This window comes from Scyliorhinus canicula, chromosome 3 (genome assembly GCF_902713615.1).
Source record: "Scyliorhinus canicula chromosome 3, sScyCan1.1, whole genome shotgun sequence".
NCBI classification, from domain to species: domain Eukaryota; kingdom Metazoa; phylum Chordata; class Chondrichthyes; order Carcharhiniformes; family Scyliorhinidae; genus Scyliorhinus; species Scyliorhinus canicula.
Genome location: NC_052148.1, coordinates 5,416,727 through 5,429,561, shown reverse-complemented (window position 1 = coordinate 5,429,561; position 12,835 = coordinate 5,416,727). Strand labels below are relative to the sequence as shown.

General features: G+C 44.7%; 1 protein-coding gene across 1 annotated transcript in view; it reads left to right on the top strand.

Annotated features, from left to right (window-relative positions):
- The window catches only part of LOC119963790, a 1,053,439-nt gene that overhangs the window by 319,812 nt on the left and 720,792 nt on the right, over positions 1-12,835 (top strand). Inside the window, exons 52-55 of the mRNA XM_038793076.1 lie at positions 201-340; positions 1,074-1,206; positions 6,174-6,313; positions 7,047-7,179. Coding sequence (XP_038649004.1) covers positions 201-340; positions 1,074-1,206; positions 6,174-6,313; positions 7,047-7,179 — 546 coding nt within the window. The remainder of the gene's footprint in view (positions 1-200; positions 341-1,073; positions 1,207-6,173; positions 6,314-7,046; positions 7,180-12,835) is intronic.

The following is a 12,835-nucleotide window of genomic DNA, read 5'->3' as shown; positions in this document are numbered from 1 at the left end:
CCTCTTAAAGGGGCAAGGTATTCCGATCATCACAGGTGGATACGTGGGTTTGAGTAGGATGATCATTGCTCGGCACAACATCGAGGGCCGAAGGGCCTGTTCTGTGCTGTACTGTTCTATGTTCTATGTTCTATACTCTGTCAGATTCTGTTACCTTTCTGCTACATGTGTACATTTAAGGTCTCATTCTTCTCACACAGCGACTATCTCAGCACCATCAAACCTACGCTTCTCGGACATCACGAGGAAAAGTTTCCGGATGGACTGGGATCATGGATCGGAGGAGGCGGACCAGTTCAGAATCAGCTGGGTTCCATCTGCAGGAGGGGACAAAAAAGAGGTGATGAAATCCATACTTTCTGCTTCTGTGTAGCTCCGGCTGATTTTTAAATTTGCCTTGCAACATGCGAGTGTGAAGCAAAACCGCTGTCAGCCAGATCTGTATATGTATGAAAATGTTCCTCCTTTCCAGCAACGATGTTTCATTGTATCCTTGTAATCCTTTCCACACTTGCTAATGAGTTGCATTCACTGTTGGTCGTGGTGGCATGATCACACTGAAAACAGCAGGTATTTTCCATTCCCAACAGCAACACGGAAAGACACGGGCAGGACTGGAAAATTTGGAGATTGGCCAAAACTCATTTGGGTGGGATGAGCTCTTTGAACCGTAACCTGCAGAAACATCAGCACATTCTTTCTGAATGGCATTACTGTACTAGAAAGTGATCAGAAAACTGCTTTCCGCACGGACCATATGCTCTTTAGAATTGAGATGTTGGGCTCAGTTGCCCACTCAAAGAAGAGCATTTGCGTAATGAACAAAACAGTCCAAATTAGTTTATTCCTTCAATTTAACATTCTGCAGAAATACTCCACATGACCATGAGGGAATGACACTGGGAAAGGTGGCTGCAGCCAAGGGTTGGTAAAGGATTTTAAGGTCCTTGCAGCCCCCTGAGTGATATCAAATTCAAACATCCCCATTTAATTAAGGGACTCAGTTTGCAGAAAACAAATTGGTTTCATGCACTGAACATATCTTGACCTTCGCTTTCTGCCCATTCTTCCAGATGATTATAAATGGCAAAGAGACAAGCCAGGTTTTAGATAACCTGGATCCTGACACCAAATATGATGTTTCCCTTACTGCCATCTACCAAGACAAGAAGGAAAGTGATGAAGTCTTAGGCTCCGAGCGTACATGTAAGTCTTTAGTATATAAAAATCTCCATTAGTCTTTCCTACCCCCTTACCAATTATCTTCAAATATTGAAAAGAGAACAAACTGACATGGAAAGCACATGCTGCATATTGTGATGTGCAGCAGATCACAATGTCCTTCAGGATGGGGTGTGGGATTAGTATCCCCTGGATTCTCTGCTTCTGCTGTAGCAAAGTGTATCTATTGGATTCATTGGCTAGCCTGCTTGTGCCCAATTTTCCAGGGCCATACAGCACCTTCAGCCAGATAAAACTATAAATCCATCGAATTCCGACAGTGTAGAAGGAGGCTATTTGGCCTTGTGTGTCTGCACCAACCCTCTGAAAGAGCAACCAAAATAGGCCCACTCCCCTGCCCAATCCCTGATGCACCCCCCTAACCGGCACATCTGGGAATATTTAGCATGACCAATCCACCTAATGTGCACATCTTTGGACTGTGGGAGGAAATCGGTTGACCCAGAGGAAACCCACAAAGACACGGAGAGAACGTACAAGCGCCACACAGACAATCTCCCGAGGCAGGAATTGAACCCAGTTCTCTGGCGCTGTGAGGCAGCAGTGATAACCCAACCCCTGATTAATTTATGCCTCCTTCAACTTGCCGCCTCTTTTATTTATGGACCCGCTTCCCCAACCCCTTATCTATTCCTTATAGAAAAATGATTGGCCTCACCCCATTTCCCCACTACCTGGGCCGAACTTGTCCATACAAAGGTAAACAACAATCATATTTGTATTTATCTAACATATTTTAAGTCTCAAGTATCTTTACTGGATGACATCAGCAGATTGATAATCATTTCAGTTAAACTAGTGATGTTTGTTTTTAGAGAACTTGAAACAATATTGCCCCATCCCGTCTTGCTGAAGGTGAAAGGGGTGGCATGTGGCTCAGTGGCTAGCACTGGGACTGCGGCACTGAGAAGACAGAGGGTGGTGATGGATGGCAAATTTTCAGACTGGAGACCAGTTACCAGCGGTGTAACACAGGGTTCTGTGCTGGGTCCTCTGCTTTTTGCCGTACCAGCCTCCCCGAACAGTTGCCGGATTGTGGCGACTAGGGGCTTTTCACAGTAACTTTATTTGAAGCCTACATGTGACAATAAGCGATTTTCATTTCATTTAATTTCATTTGTGACTTTTTATCAATGACTTGGAGGAGGGGGCTGAAGGCTGGGTCAGTAAATTTGCTGATGACACAAAGATTGGTGGAGTCATGGATGAGGTGCAGGGCTGTTGTCGGCTGAAAAGAGACATTGATAGGATGCAGAGCTGGGCCGAAAATTGGCAGATGGAGTTTAACCCTGATAAGTGCGAGGTGATTCACTTTGATAGAAAAAAATTGAATGCGGATTACAGGGTCAACCCATGAATCCATTTGCGTGGAAATTTGGAATAGTAAGGTGAAAAAGTCACAGATAGGAGTAATCTACAGACCACAAAAGAGTAACAATATGGTGGGGCAGTCAATAAACAAAGAAATAACTGATGCATGTAGAAATGGTGCAGTCGTTGTCAACGGGGATTTTAATCTACCTGTCGATTGGTTTAAAAAGGTCGGTCAAGGCATCCTGGAGACGAGTTTACAGAATGTATCCGTGATAGTTTCCTAGAACATTATGTAATAGAACCTACAAGTGAACAAGCAGTCCTAGTTCTGGTCCTGTATCATGAGACAGCATTGACTAATGATCTCATATTTAGGGATCCTCTCGCAAGGAGTGATCACAGTATGGTGCAATTTAAAATACAGATGGAGGGTGAGAAGGTGAAATCAAACAGTAGTGTTTTGTGCTCAAACAAAGCAGATTACAATGAGATGAGAGAAGAGCTAGCTAAGGTAGACTGGGAGCAAATGCTTTATGGTGAAGCAGTTGAGGAACAGTGGAGAACCTTCCAAGCGATTTTCACTGTTGATACCAACAAAAGGAAGGACAGTAGAAAGAGGGAAAATCGACCATGGATATCTAAGGAAATAAGGAAAAGTATCAAATTGAAGGAAAAAGCATCCAAAGTGGCAAAGATTAGTGGGAGACTAGAGGACTGGGAAATCTTTAAAGGGCAACAGAAAGCTACTACAAAAGCTATAAATAAGAGTAAGATAGATTGTGAGAGTGAACAGGTGCAGGAATGTAGCAACTAGGGGCTTTTCAAGTAAATATGTTTCCTGCAGAGGATAAGAAGGCTTGAGGGGCCATGGGGCCTACTCCTGCTCCTAGTTCTCATGTTCTTATGTTCTTATGTGCCTGTCAGGCAGGGAGGAAGTGGTCAAGCGAGGGAATCGTGGGTTACTAAAGTAGTTGAATCACCTGCCAAGAGGAAGAAGGAGGCTTATGTAAAGATGAGACATGAAGGTTCAGTTCGGGTACTCGAGAGTTAAAAGTTAGATAGGAAGGATCTAAAGAGACAGCTACGAAGAGCCAGGATGGGATATGAGAAATCTTTTGTTACTAGTGGTGTACCACAAAGAAATGTTTTGGGGCCACTGCTATTGGTAATTTTTATAAATGGCCTGGATGAGGGCATAGGAGATGGGTGAGTAAATCTGCAAATGGATTATAAGGAAAGGATTATAAAAGATACGATTTATAATCATCTAGATAGGAATAATATGGTTAGGGATAGTCAGCATGGTTTTGTGAAGGGTAGGTCATGCCTCACAAACCTTATCGAGTTCTTTGAGAAGGTGACTGAACAAGTGGACGAGGGTAAAGCAGTTGATGTGGTGTATATGGATTTCAGTAAAGCGTTTGATAAGGTTCCCCACGGTCGGCTATTGCAGAAAATACGGAGGCTGGGGATTGAGGGTGATTTAGAGATGTGGATCAGAAATTGGTTAGTTGAAAGAAGACAGAGAGTGGTGGTTGATGGGAAATGTTCAGAATGGAGTTCAGTTACGAGTGGCGTACCACAAGGATCTGTTCTGGGGCCGTTGCTGTTTGTCATTTTTATAAACGACCTAGAGGAGGGCGCAGAAGGATGGGTAAGTAAATTTGCAGACGACACTAAAGTTGGTGGAGTTGTAGACAGTGCGGAAGGATGTTGCAGGTTACAGAGGGACAGAGATAAGCTGCAGAGCTGGGCTGAGAGGTGGCAAATGGAGTTTAATGTGGAGAAGTGTGAGGTGATTCACTTTGGAAAGAATAACAGGAATAAGGAATATTTGGCTAATGGTAAAATTCTTGGTAGTGTGGATGAGCAGAGGGATCTCGGTGTCCATGCACATAGATCCCTGAAAGTTGCCACCCAGGTTGATAGGGTTGTGAAGAAGGCCTATGGTGTGATGGCCTTTATTGGTAGAGGGATTGAGTTCCGGAGCCATGAGGTCATGTTGAAGTTGTACAAAACTCTAGTACGGCCACATTTGGAGTATTGCGTACAGTTCTGGTCGCCTCATTATAGGAAGGACGTGGAAGCTTTGGAACGGGTGCAGAGGAGATTTACCAGAATATTGCCTGGTATGGAGGAAAAATCTTAAGAGGAAAGGCTGATGGACTTGAGGTTGTTTTCATTAGAGAGAAGAAGGTTAAGAGGTGACCTAATAGAGGCATACAAAATGATCAGAGGGTTAGATAGGGTGGACAGCGAGAGCCTTCTCCCGCGGATAGAGGTGGCAAGCACGAGGGGACATAGCCTTAAATTGAGGGGTAATAGAGAAAGGACAGAGGTCAGAGGTGGGTTTTTTACGCAAAGAGTGGTGAGGCCGTGGAATGCCCTACCTGCAACAGTAGTGAACTCGCCAACATTGAGGGCATTTAAAAGTTTATTGGATAAGCATATGGATGATAAGGGCATAGTGTAGGTTAGATGGCCTTTAGTTTTTTCCATGTCGGTGCAACATTGAGGGCCGAAGGGCCTGTACTGTGCTGTATAGTTCTATGTTCTATGGCACTCAACTCGCTGGAGTTCTGGACAGTGCGGAAGGATGTTCCAAGTTACAGAGGGACATAGATAAGCTGCAGAGCTGGCTGAGAGATGGCAAATAGAGTTTAATGCAGAAAAGTGTGAGGTGATGCATTTTGGAAGGAATAACAGGAAGACAGAGTATTGGGCTAATGGTAAGATTCTTGGTAGTGTGGATGAGCAGAGAGATCTCGGTGTCCATGTCCATAGATCCCTGAAAGTTGCCACCCAGGTTGATAGGTTTGTTAAGAAGGCGTACGGTGTGTTAGCTTTTATTGGCAGATGGATTGAGATCGGAGCCATGAGGTCAAATTGCAGCTGTACAAAACTCTGGTGTGGCCACATTTGGAGTGTTGCGTGCAATTCTGGTCACTGCATTACAGGAAGAATATGGAAGCATCGGTAAGGGTGCAGAGGAGATTCATCAGGATGTTGCCTGTTATGGAGGGAAGACCTAATGAGGGAAGGCAGAGGGACTTGAGGCTGTTCTCATTAGAGGGAAGAAGGTTCAGATGTGACTTAATTGAGGCATACAAAATGATCAGAGGATTAGATAAGGTGGACAGTGAGTATCTTTTTTCTCGGGTGGTGATTTCTAGAACGAGGGTAGATTGCTTTCAATTGAGGGAGATAGATACAGGACAGATGGCAGAGGTAGGTTCTTTACTCAGAGAGTAGGAAGGCCGTGGAATGCCCTGCCTGCAACAGTAGTGGAGTCGCCAACATTAAGAGCATTTAAATGGTCATTGGATAAACACATGGATGATAAGAGAATAGTGTAGATGGGCTTGACAGTGGTTTAACAGGTCGGCGCAACATGGAGGGCCTAAGTGCCTGTCCTGTTCTATGTTCTTTGTTCTGAAGTGACACAGGACATTTTACTGCATTAAAGCCACTGTTATCAATGCAAGTTGTTTGTGATCAGCGCCTGTACCTCACATCTTTGCTCAGATATCCTCCCTTTCCTCATCATTTCTACTCTGTCAGATTCTGTTACCTTTCTGCTACATGTGTACATTTAAGGTCTCATTCTTCTCACACAGCGACTATCCCAGCACCATCAAACCTACGCTTCTCGGACATCACGAGGAAAAGTTTCCTGATGGACTGGGATCATGGATCGGAAGAGGCGGACCAGTACAGAATCAGCTGGGTTCCAACTGCAGGAGGGGACAAAAAAGAGGTGATGAAATCCATACTTTCCGCTTCTGTGTAGCTCCAGCTGATTTTTAAATTTGCCTTGCAACATGCGAGTGTGAAGCAAAACCGCTGTCAGACAGATCTGTATATGTATGAAAACGTTCCTCCTTTCCAGGAACAATGTTTCATTGTATCCTTGTAATCCTTTCCACACTTGCTAATGAGTTGCATTCTCTGTTGGCTGAGGCAGCATGATCACACTGAAAACAGCAGGTATTTTCCATTCCCAACAGGGACACGCAAAGACACGAGCAGGTCTGGAAAATTTGGAGATTGGCCAAAACTCAGTTGGGTGGGATGAGCTCTTTGAACCGTAACCTGCAAAAGCATAAACACATTCTTTCTGAATGACATTACTGGACTAGAAGGTGATCAGAAAACTGCTTTCCGCACGTAGCCTATGCTCTTTAGTATTGAGATGTTGGGCTCAGTTGCCCACTCAAAGAAGAGCATTTGCGTAATGAACAAAACAGTCCAAATGAGTTTATTCCTTCAATTTAATATTCTGCAGAAATACTCCACATGACCACGAGGGAATGCCACTGGGAAAGGTGGCTGCAGCCAAGGGTTGGTAAAGGATTTTAAGGTCCTTGTGGCCCCCTGTGTGATATCAAATTCAAACATCCCCATTTAATTAAGGGAATCAGTTTGCAGAAAACAAATTGGTTTCATGCACTGAACATATCTTGACCTTCGCTTTATGCCTATTCTTCCAGGTGATTATAAATGGCAAAGAGACAAGCCAGGTTTTAGATAACCTGGATCCTGACACCAAATATGATGTTTCCCTTACTGCTATCTACCCAGACAAGAAGGAAAGTATTGACGTCTTAGTCTCCGAGCGTACATGTAAGTCTTTAGTATATAAAAATCTCCATTCGTCTTTTCTACCCCCTTACCAATTATCTTCAAATATTGAAAAGAGGACAAAGTGACATGGAAAGCACATGCTGCATATTGTGATGTGCAGCAGATCACAATGTCCTTCAGGATGGGGTGTGGGATTAGTATGTTCCCCTGGATTCTCTGCTTCTGCTGTAGCAAAGTGTCTCTATTGGCTTCATTGGCTAGCCTGCTTATGTCCTAATATTCCTGGGCCATACAGCACCTCAGCCAGATAAAACTATAAAACCATAGAATTCCGACAGTGTAGATCGAGGCTATTTGGCCTTGTGTGTCTGCACCGACACTCTGAAAGAGCAACCGAAATAGGCCCACTCCCCTGCCCAATCCCTGAAACCCCCCCTAACCGGCACATCTCGGAATATTTAGCTTGACCAATCCACCTAATGTGCACATCTTTGGATTGTGGGAGGAAATCGGTTGACCCAGAGGAAACGCACAAAGACACGGAGAGAACGTACAAGCGCCACACAGACAATCTACCGAGGCAGGAATTGAACCCAGTTCTCTGGCGATGTGAAGCAGCAGTGATAACCCAACCCCTGACTAATTTATGCCTCCTTCAACTTGCCTCCTCTTTTATTTATGGACCCGCTTCCCCAACCCCTTATCTATTCCTCATAGAAAAATGATTGGCCTCACCCCATTTCCCCACTACCTGGGCTGAACTTGTCTATACAAAGGGAAATAACAATCATATTTGTATTTACCTAACATATTTTAACAGTCTCAAGTATCTTTACTGGATGACATCAGCAGATTGATAATCATTTCAGTTAAACTAGTGATGTTTGTTTTTAGAGAACTTGAAACAATATTACCCCATCCCATTTTGCTGATGGTGAAAGGGGTGGCAAGGCACAGTGGCTAGCACTGGGACTGCGGCACTGAGAAGACAGAGGGTGGTGATGGATGGAAAATGTTCAAACTGGAGACCAGTTACCAGCGGTGTAACACAGGGTTCTGTGCTGGGTCCTTTGCTTTTTGCCGTACCAGCCTCCCCGAACAGGCGCCGGATTGTGGCGATACGGGGCTTTTCACAGTAACTTTATTTGAAGCCTACATGTGACAATAAGCGATTTTCATTTCATTTAATTTCATTTGTGACTTTTTATCAATGACTTGGAGGAGGGGGCTGAAGGCTGGGTCAGTAAATTTGCTAATGACACAAAGATTGGTGGAGTCATGGATGAGGTGCAGGGCTGTTGTAGGCTGCAAAGAGACATTGATAGGATGCAGAGCTGGGCCGAAAAATGGCAGATGGAGTTTAACCCTGATAAGTGCGAGGTGATTCATTTTGGTAGAAAAAAATTGAATGCGGATTACAGGGTCAACCCATGAATCCATTTGGGTGGAAATTTGGAATAGTAAGGTGAAAAAGTCACTGATAGGAGTAGTCAAGAGACCACAAAAGAGTAACAATATGGTGGGGCAGTCAATAAACAAAGAAATAACTAATGCATGCAGAAATGGTTGAGATAGAGGGGCTGGTTTAGCTCACTCGGCTAAATCGCTGGCTTTTAAAGCAGACCAAGCAGGCCAGCAGCGCGGTTCGATTCCCGTACCAGCCTTCCCGGACAGGGTCCGGAATGTGGCGACTAGGGGCTTTTCACAGTAACTTCATTGAAGCCTACTCATTTCATTTTTTTTTCAAATGGTGCAGTCGTTGTCAAGGGCGATTTTATTCTACCTGTCGATTGGTTTAACAAGGTCGGTCAAGGCATCCTGGAGGAAGAGTTTACAGAATGTATCCGTGATAGTTTCCTAGAACATTATGTCATAGAACCTACTAGTGAACAAGCAGTCCTAGTTCTGTTCCTGCATCATGAGACAGGATTGACTTATGATCTCATATTTAGGGATCCTCTCGCAAGGAATGATCACAGTATGGTGCAATTTAAAATACAGATGGAGGGTGATAAGGTGAAATCAAACAGTAGTGTTTTGTGCTCAAACAAAGCAGATTACAATGAGATGAGAGCAAAGCTAGCTAAGGTAGACTGGGAGCAAAGACTTTATGGTGAAGCAGTTGAGGAACAGTGGAGAACCTTCCAAGTGATTTTTCACTGTTGATACCAACAAAAAGGAAGGACAGTAGAAAGAGGGAAAATCAACCATGGATATCTAAGGAAATAAGGGAGAGTATCAAATTGAAGGAAAAAGCATCCAAAGTGGCAAAGATTAGTGGGAGACTAGAGGACTGGGAAATCTTTAGGGGGCAACAGAAAGCTACTACAAAAGCTATAAATAAGAGTAAGATAGATTGTGAGAGTGAACAGGTGCAGGAATGTAGCAACTAGGGGCTTTTCAAGTAAATATTTTTCCTGTAGAGGATGAGAAGGGTGATTTAATAATGGGAGTTGAGGAAATGGCTGAGGAACTGAACAGGGTTTTTGGGTCTGTCTTCACAGTGGAAGACACAACATGCCAGTGACTGATAGAAACGAGGCTATGACAGGTGAGGACCTTGAGATGATTGTTATCACGAAGGAGATAGTGGTGGGCAAGCTCATAGTGCTAAAGATATACAGGTCTCCTGGCCCTGATGGAATGCATCCCAGAGTGCTAAAAGAGATGGCTAGGGAAAATGCAAATGCATTAGTGATAATTTATCAAAATTCAGGAGACTCTGGGATGGTCCCGGCGGATTGGAAATTAGCAAACGTGACACCACTGTTTAAAAATTAGATAGGCAGAGAGCGGGTAATTATAGGCCAGTTAGCTTAACTTCGGTAGTAGGGAAGATGCTGGAGTCTATCATCAAAGGAGAAACAGCGAGACGTCTGGATGGAAATTGTCTCATTGGGCAGACGCAGCATGGGTTCATAAAGGGCAAGGTCGTGCCTTACTAATTGAGTGTAAATTTTTGAGGACCTTCCAAAGTGATAGACAATGGGGAGCTAATGGATGTGGTATGTCTGGATTTCAAGAAAACCTTTGGCAAGGTGCCACACAAAACTTTGCAGCATACGATAAAGATGCATGGCATTAAGGGTACAGTAGTAGCATGGATAGAGGATTGGTTAATTAATAGAAAGCATAGAGTGGGGATTAATGGGTGCTTCTCTGGTTGGCAATCAGTAGCTAGTGGTTTCAGGGATCTGTGCTGGGCCCGCAATTGTTCACAATTTGCTTCAATGATTTGGAGTTGGGGACAAAGGGCAACATGTCCAAGTTTGCAGACAACACTAAGATGAGTGGTACAGCAAAAAGTGCAGGGCATACTGGAAGTCTGCAGAGGGATTTGGATGGGTTAAGTAAATGGATTAGGGTTTGGCAGATGGAAAACTATATTGACAAATGTGAGGTTATCCACTTTGGTAGGAATCAGAGCAAACAGGATTATTAATTAAATGATAAAATATTAAAACATGCTGGTGGGGCAGGCTTGAGGGGCAATGAGGCCTACTCCTGCTCCTAGTTCTTATGTACTTATGTCCTTATGTGCCTGTCAGGCAGGGAGGAAGTGGTCAAGCGAGGGAATCGTGGGTTACTAAAGTAGTTGAATCACTTGCCAAGAGGAAGAAGGAGACTTATGTGAAGATGAGACGTGAAGGTTCAGTTCGGGTGCTCGAGAGTTACAAGTTAGATAGGAAGGATCTAAAGAGACAGCTACGAAGAGCCAGGAGGGTGTGGTGATCCTCGCCTGTGTGTGTGTACATGTACCACCAGGGGGCAGCGCGGGGACAAATAGGAGGAACGCCGGAGCTCCGCCTTCAGCAGTTGGAGCTAGAGGGTGGAAGAGACAAGAGGTGGAACTCAACTGTGGAGATGCAAGTCTTTTGGGCCTAGTTGCAGACAAGTAAAGCAGTATATTTTCAAGTACCACTGTAGTTTATTGTGGGGCACAATAAAGCATCAGTTAACCTAGAGACGACTTCGAGCATTCTTTTAAGAAGTCAAACATGGTACAGGAGTGGCTTCTCTGAACAAAAGGAACCAGCAAACAAAAAAAAAAAAAAACAAAAAGCAACAACAACAGGCAGGCCACCAGACTCTGCAGCCTCTCAACTACAGACGACCTTCTGCAATGATGGAACACAAGCTACTTACAGGGCCAATGCGCACTACAGGTAATCTACATTCCAACTGGAAAATGTATAAACAACAGTTTGAGGTGCATTTGTTAGCTCTGGACTTACATACAGCCGCTGATGACAGAAAAATTGCAAATTTGGTCACAATGGGTGGCGAGCAGGTGTTAAATACATATAACTCTTTCACATATGCTGATGCTGCAGACAAAACTAAGTATGACGTGGTAATTGCGAAATTTGATGAACACTGGAAGTCTCAATCCAGTGAGATCCTTGAAAGGTACACCCTGCGTAGCAGACTCCAAAACCACGGGGAGACTATCTCCCACTTTGTGACAGACCTACGCTTGCTGGCACAAGGCTGCAACTTTGGTGATTTGGCAAACTCACTCATTAGAGATCAGCTAATCTTTGGTCTTGCTGATACAAATCTGAGAGATTCTCTGTTACTACAAAGCGATTTAACACTCAAAACTACCATAGATAAATGTTTGTTACATGAGCAGAAAAAGCAGCAGGTACACGAGTTGTTTGAAAAGCATTCATTGAAAGACACTCACCACGAGGCAGATATAAAGATGGTGGCTTCCCCTCACAGGTCGTCTCTTCCGTTCTCCAGGCCGTTTCTTCCGTTCTCCGGCCCGTCTGCGCATGCGCACCGTCCTGAAAGACGCGATCCCGGAAGTGATCGGCATGCGCATGCGCACTACTCGCAATACCGGCCCTGGAATGAAAACCGCACTGCGCATGCGCGAACGCAACATGCTCATGACGTCATGACGTGTTATTGTTGCGGCTCCTCCCACTTAAAAGGGCAATGTCCAGCTCAAGGAAAAAAGTGCAGAAAGTGTTTAAAAATGAATCACTTCGCCTCCCAATGTCAGTCTACAGCAAAATTTCACTCCTCAATGCCACGGCACGGGAACATGAAGGTCCGCACAGTTGATGTCATGAACACTCAGGCACCCGATGACAATTATTCCGACCATGAGGAATTCAACTCCTGGGAGCACGAGTACAGCATTGGAATTATTAATGCCACAGCGGAACCACAGGACCTGACGACAAAACCTCGTCACGTGCATGCCATCAATTCGGCAAGCGAATGGACTGCCATGGTGCACGTAAATAACTTCCCCATCACCTTCAAACTGGACACGGGAGCCTCAGCAAACTTGCTGACGAGCAAAGATCTCGCATCCGTCCCAGGGACGCACGAGGTGTTACCTGCAGCATGCAAGCTCACTGACTACAACGGCAACCAGATTGTCTCAAAGGGATCATGCCACCTACGAGTTGCCAACCAAACAGTCATGACAGAACTCCGCTTTGAAATTGTAGAGGACAAAAAGTCCTCACTGCTCGGTGCTCAAGCCTGCAAGGATTTGCGGCTGATTCAGCGGATTTTCATGAACACGGCTGCAGCATCACGAATTGCCGAGGACATACAACTGCTACTCAGCGACTACCCTGACGTCTTCTCGGGCATCGGCACACTGCCCTATACGTACAAGATCCTGCTCAAACAGAATGCCATACCGGTCATTCATGCCCCACGGAGGGTG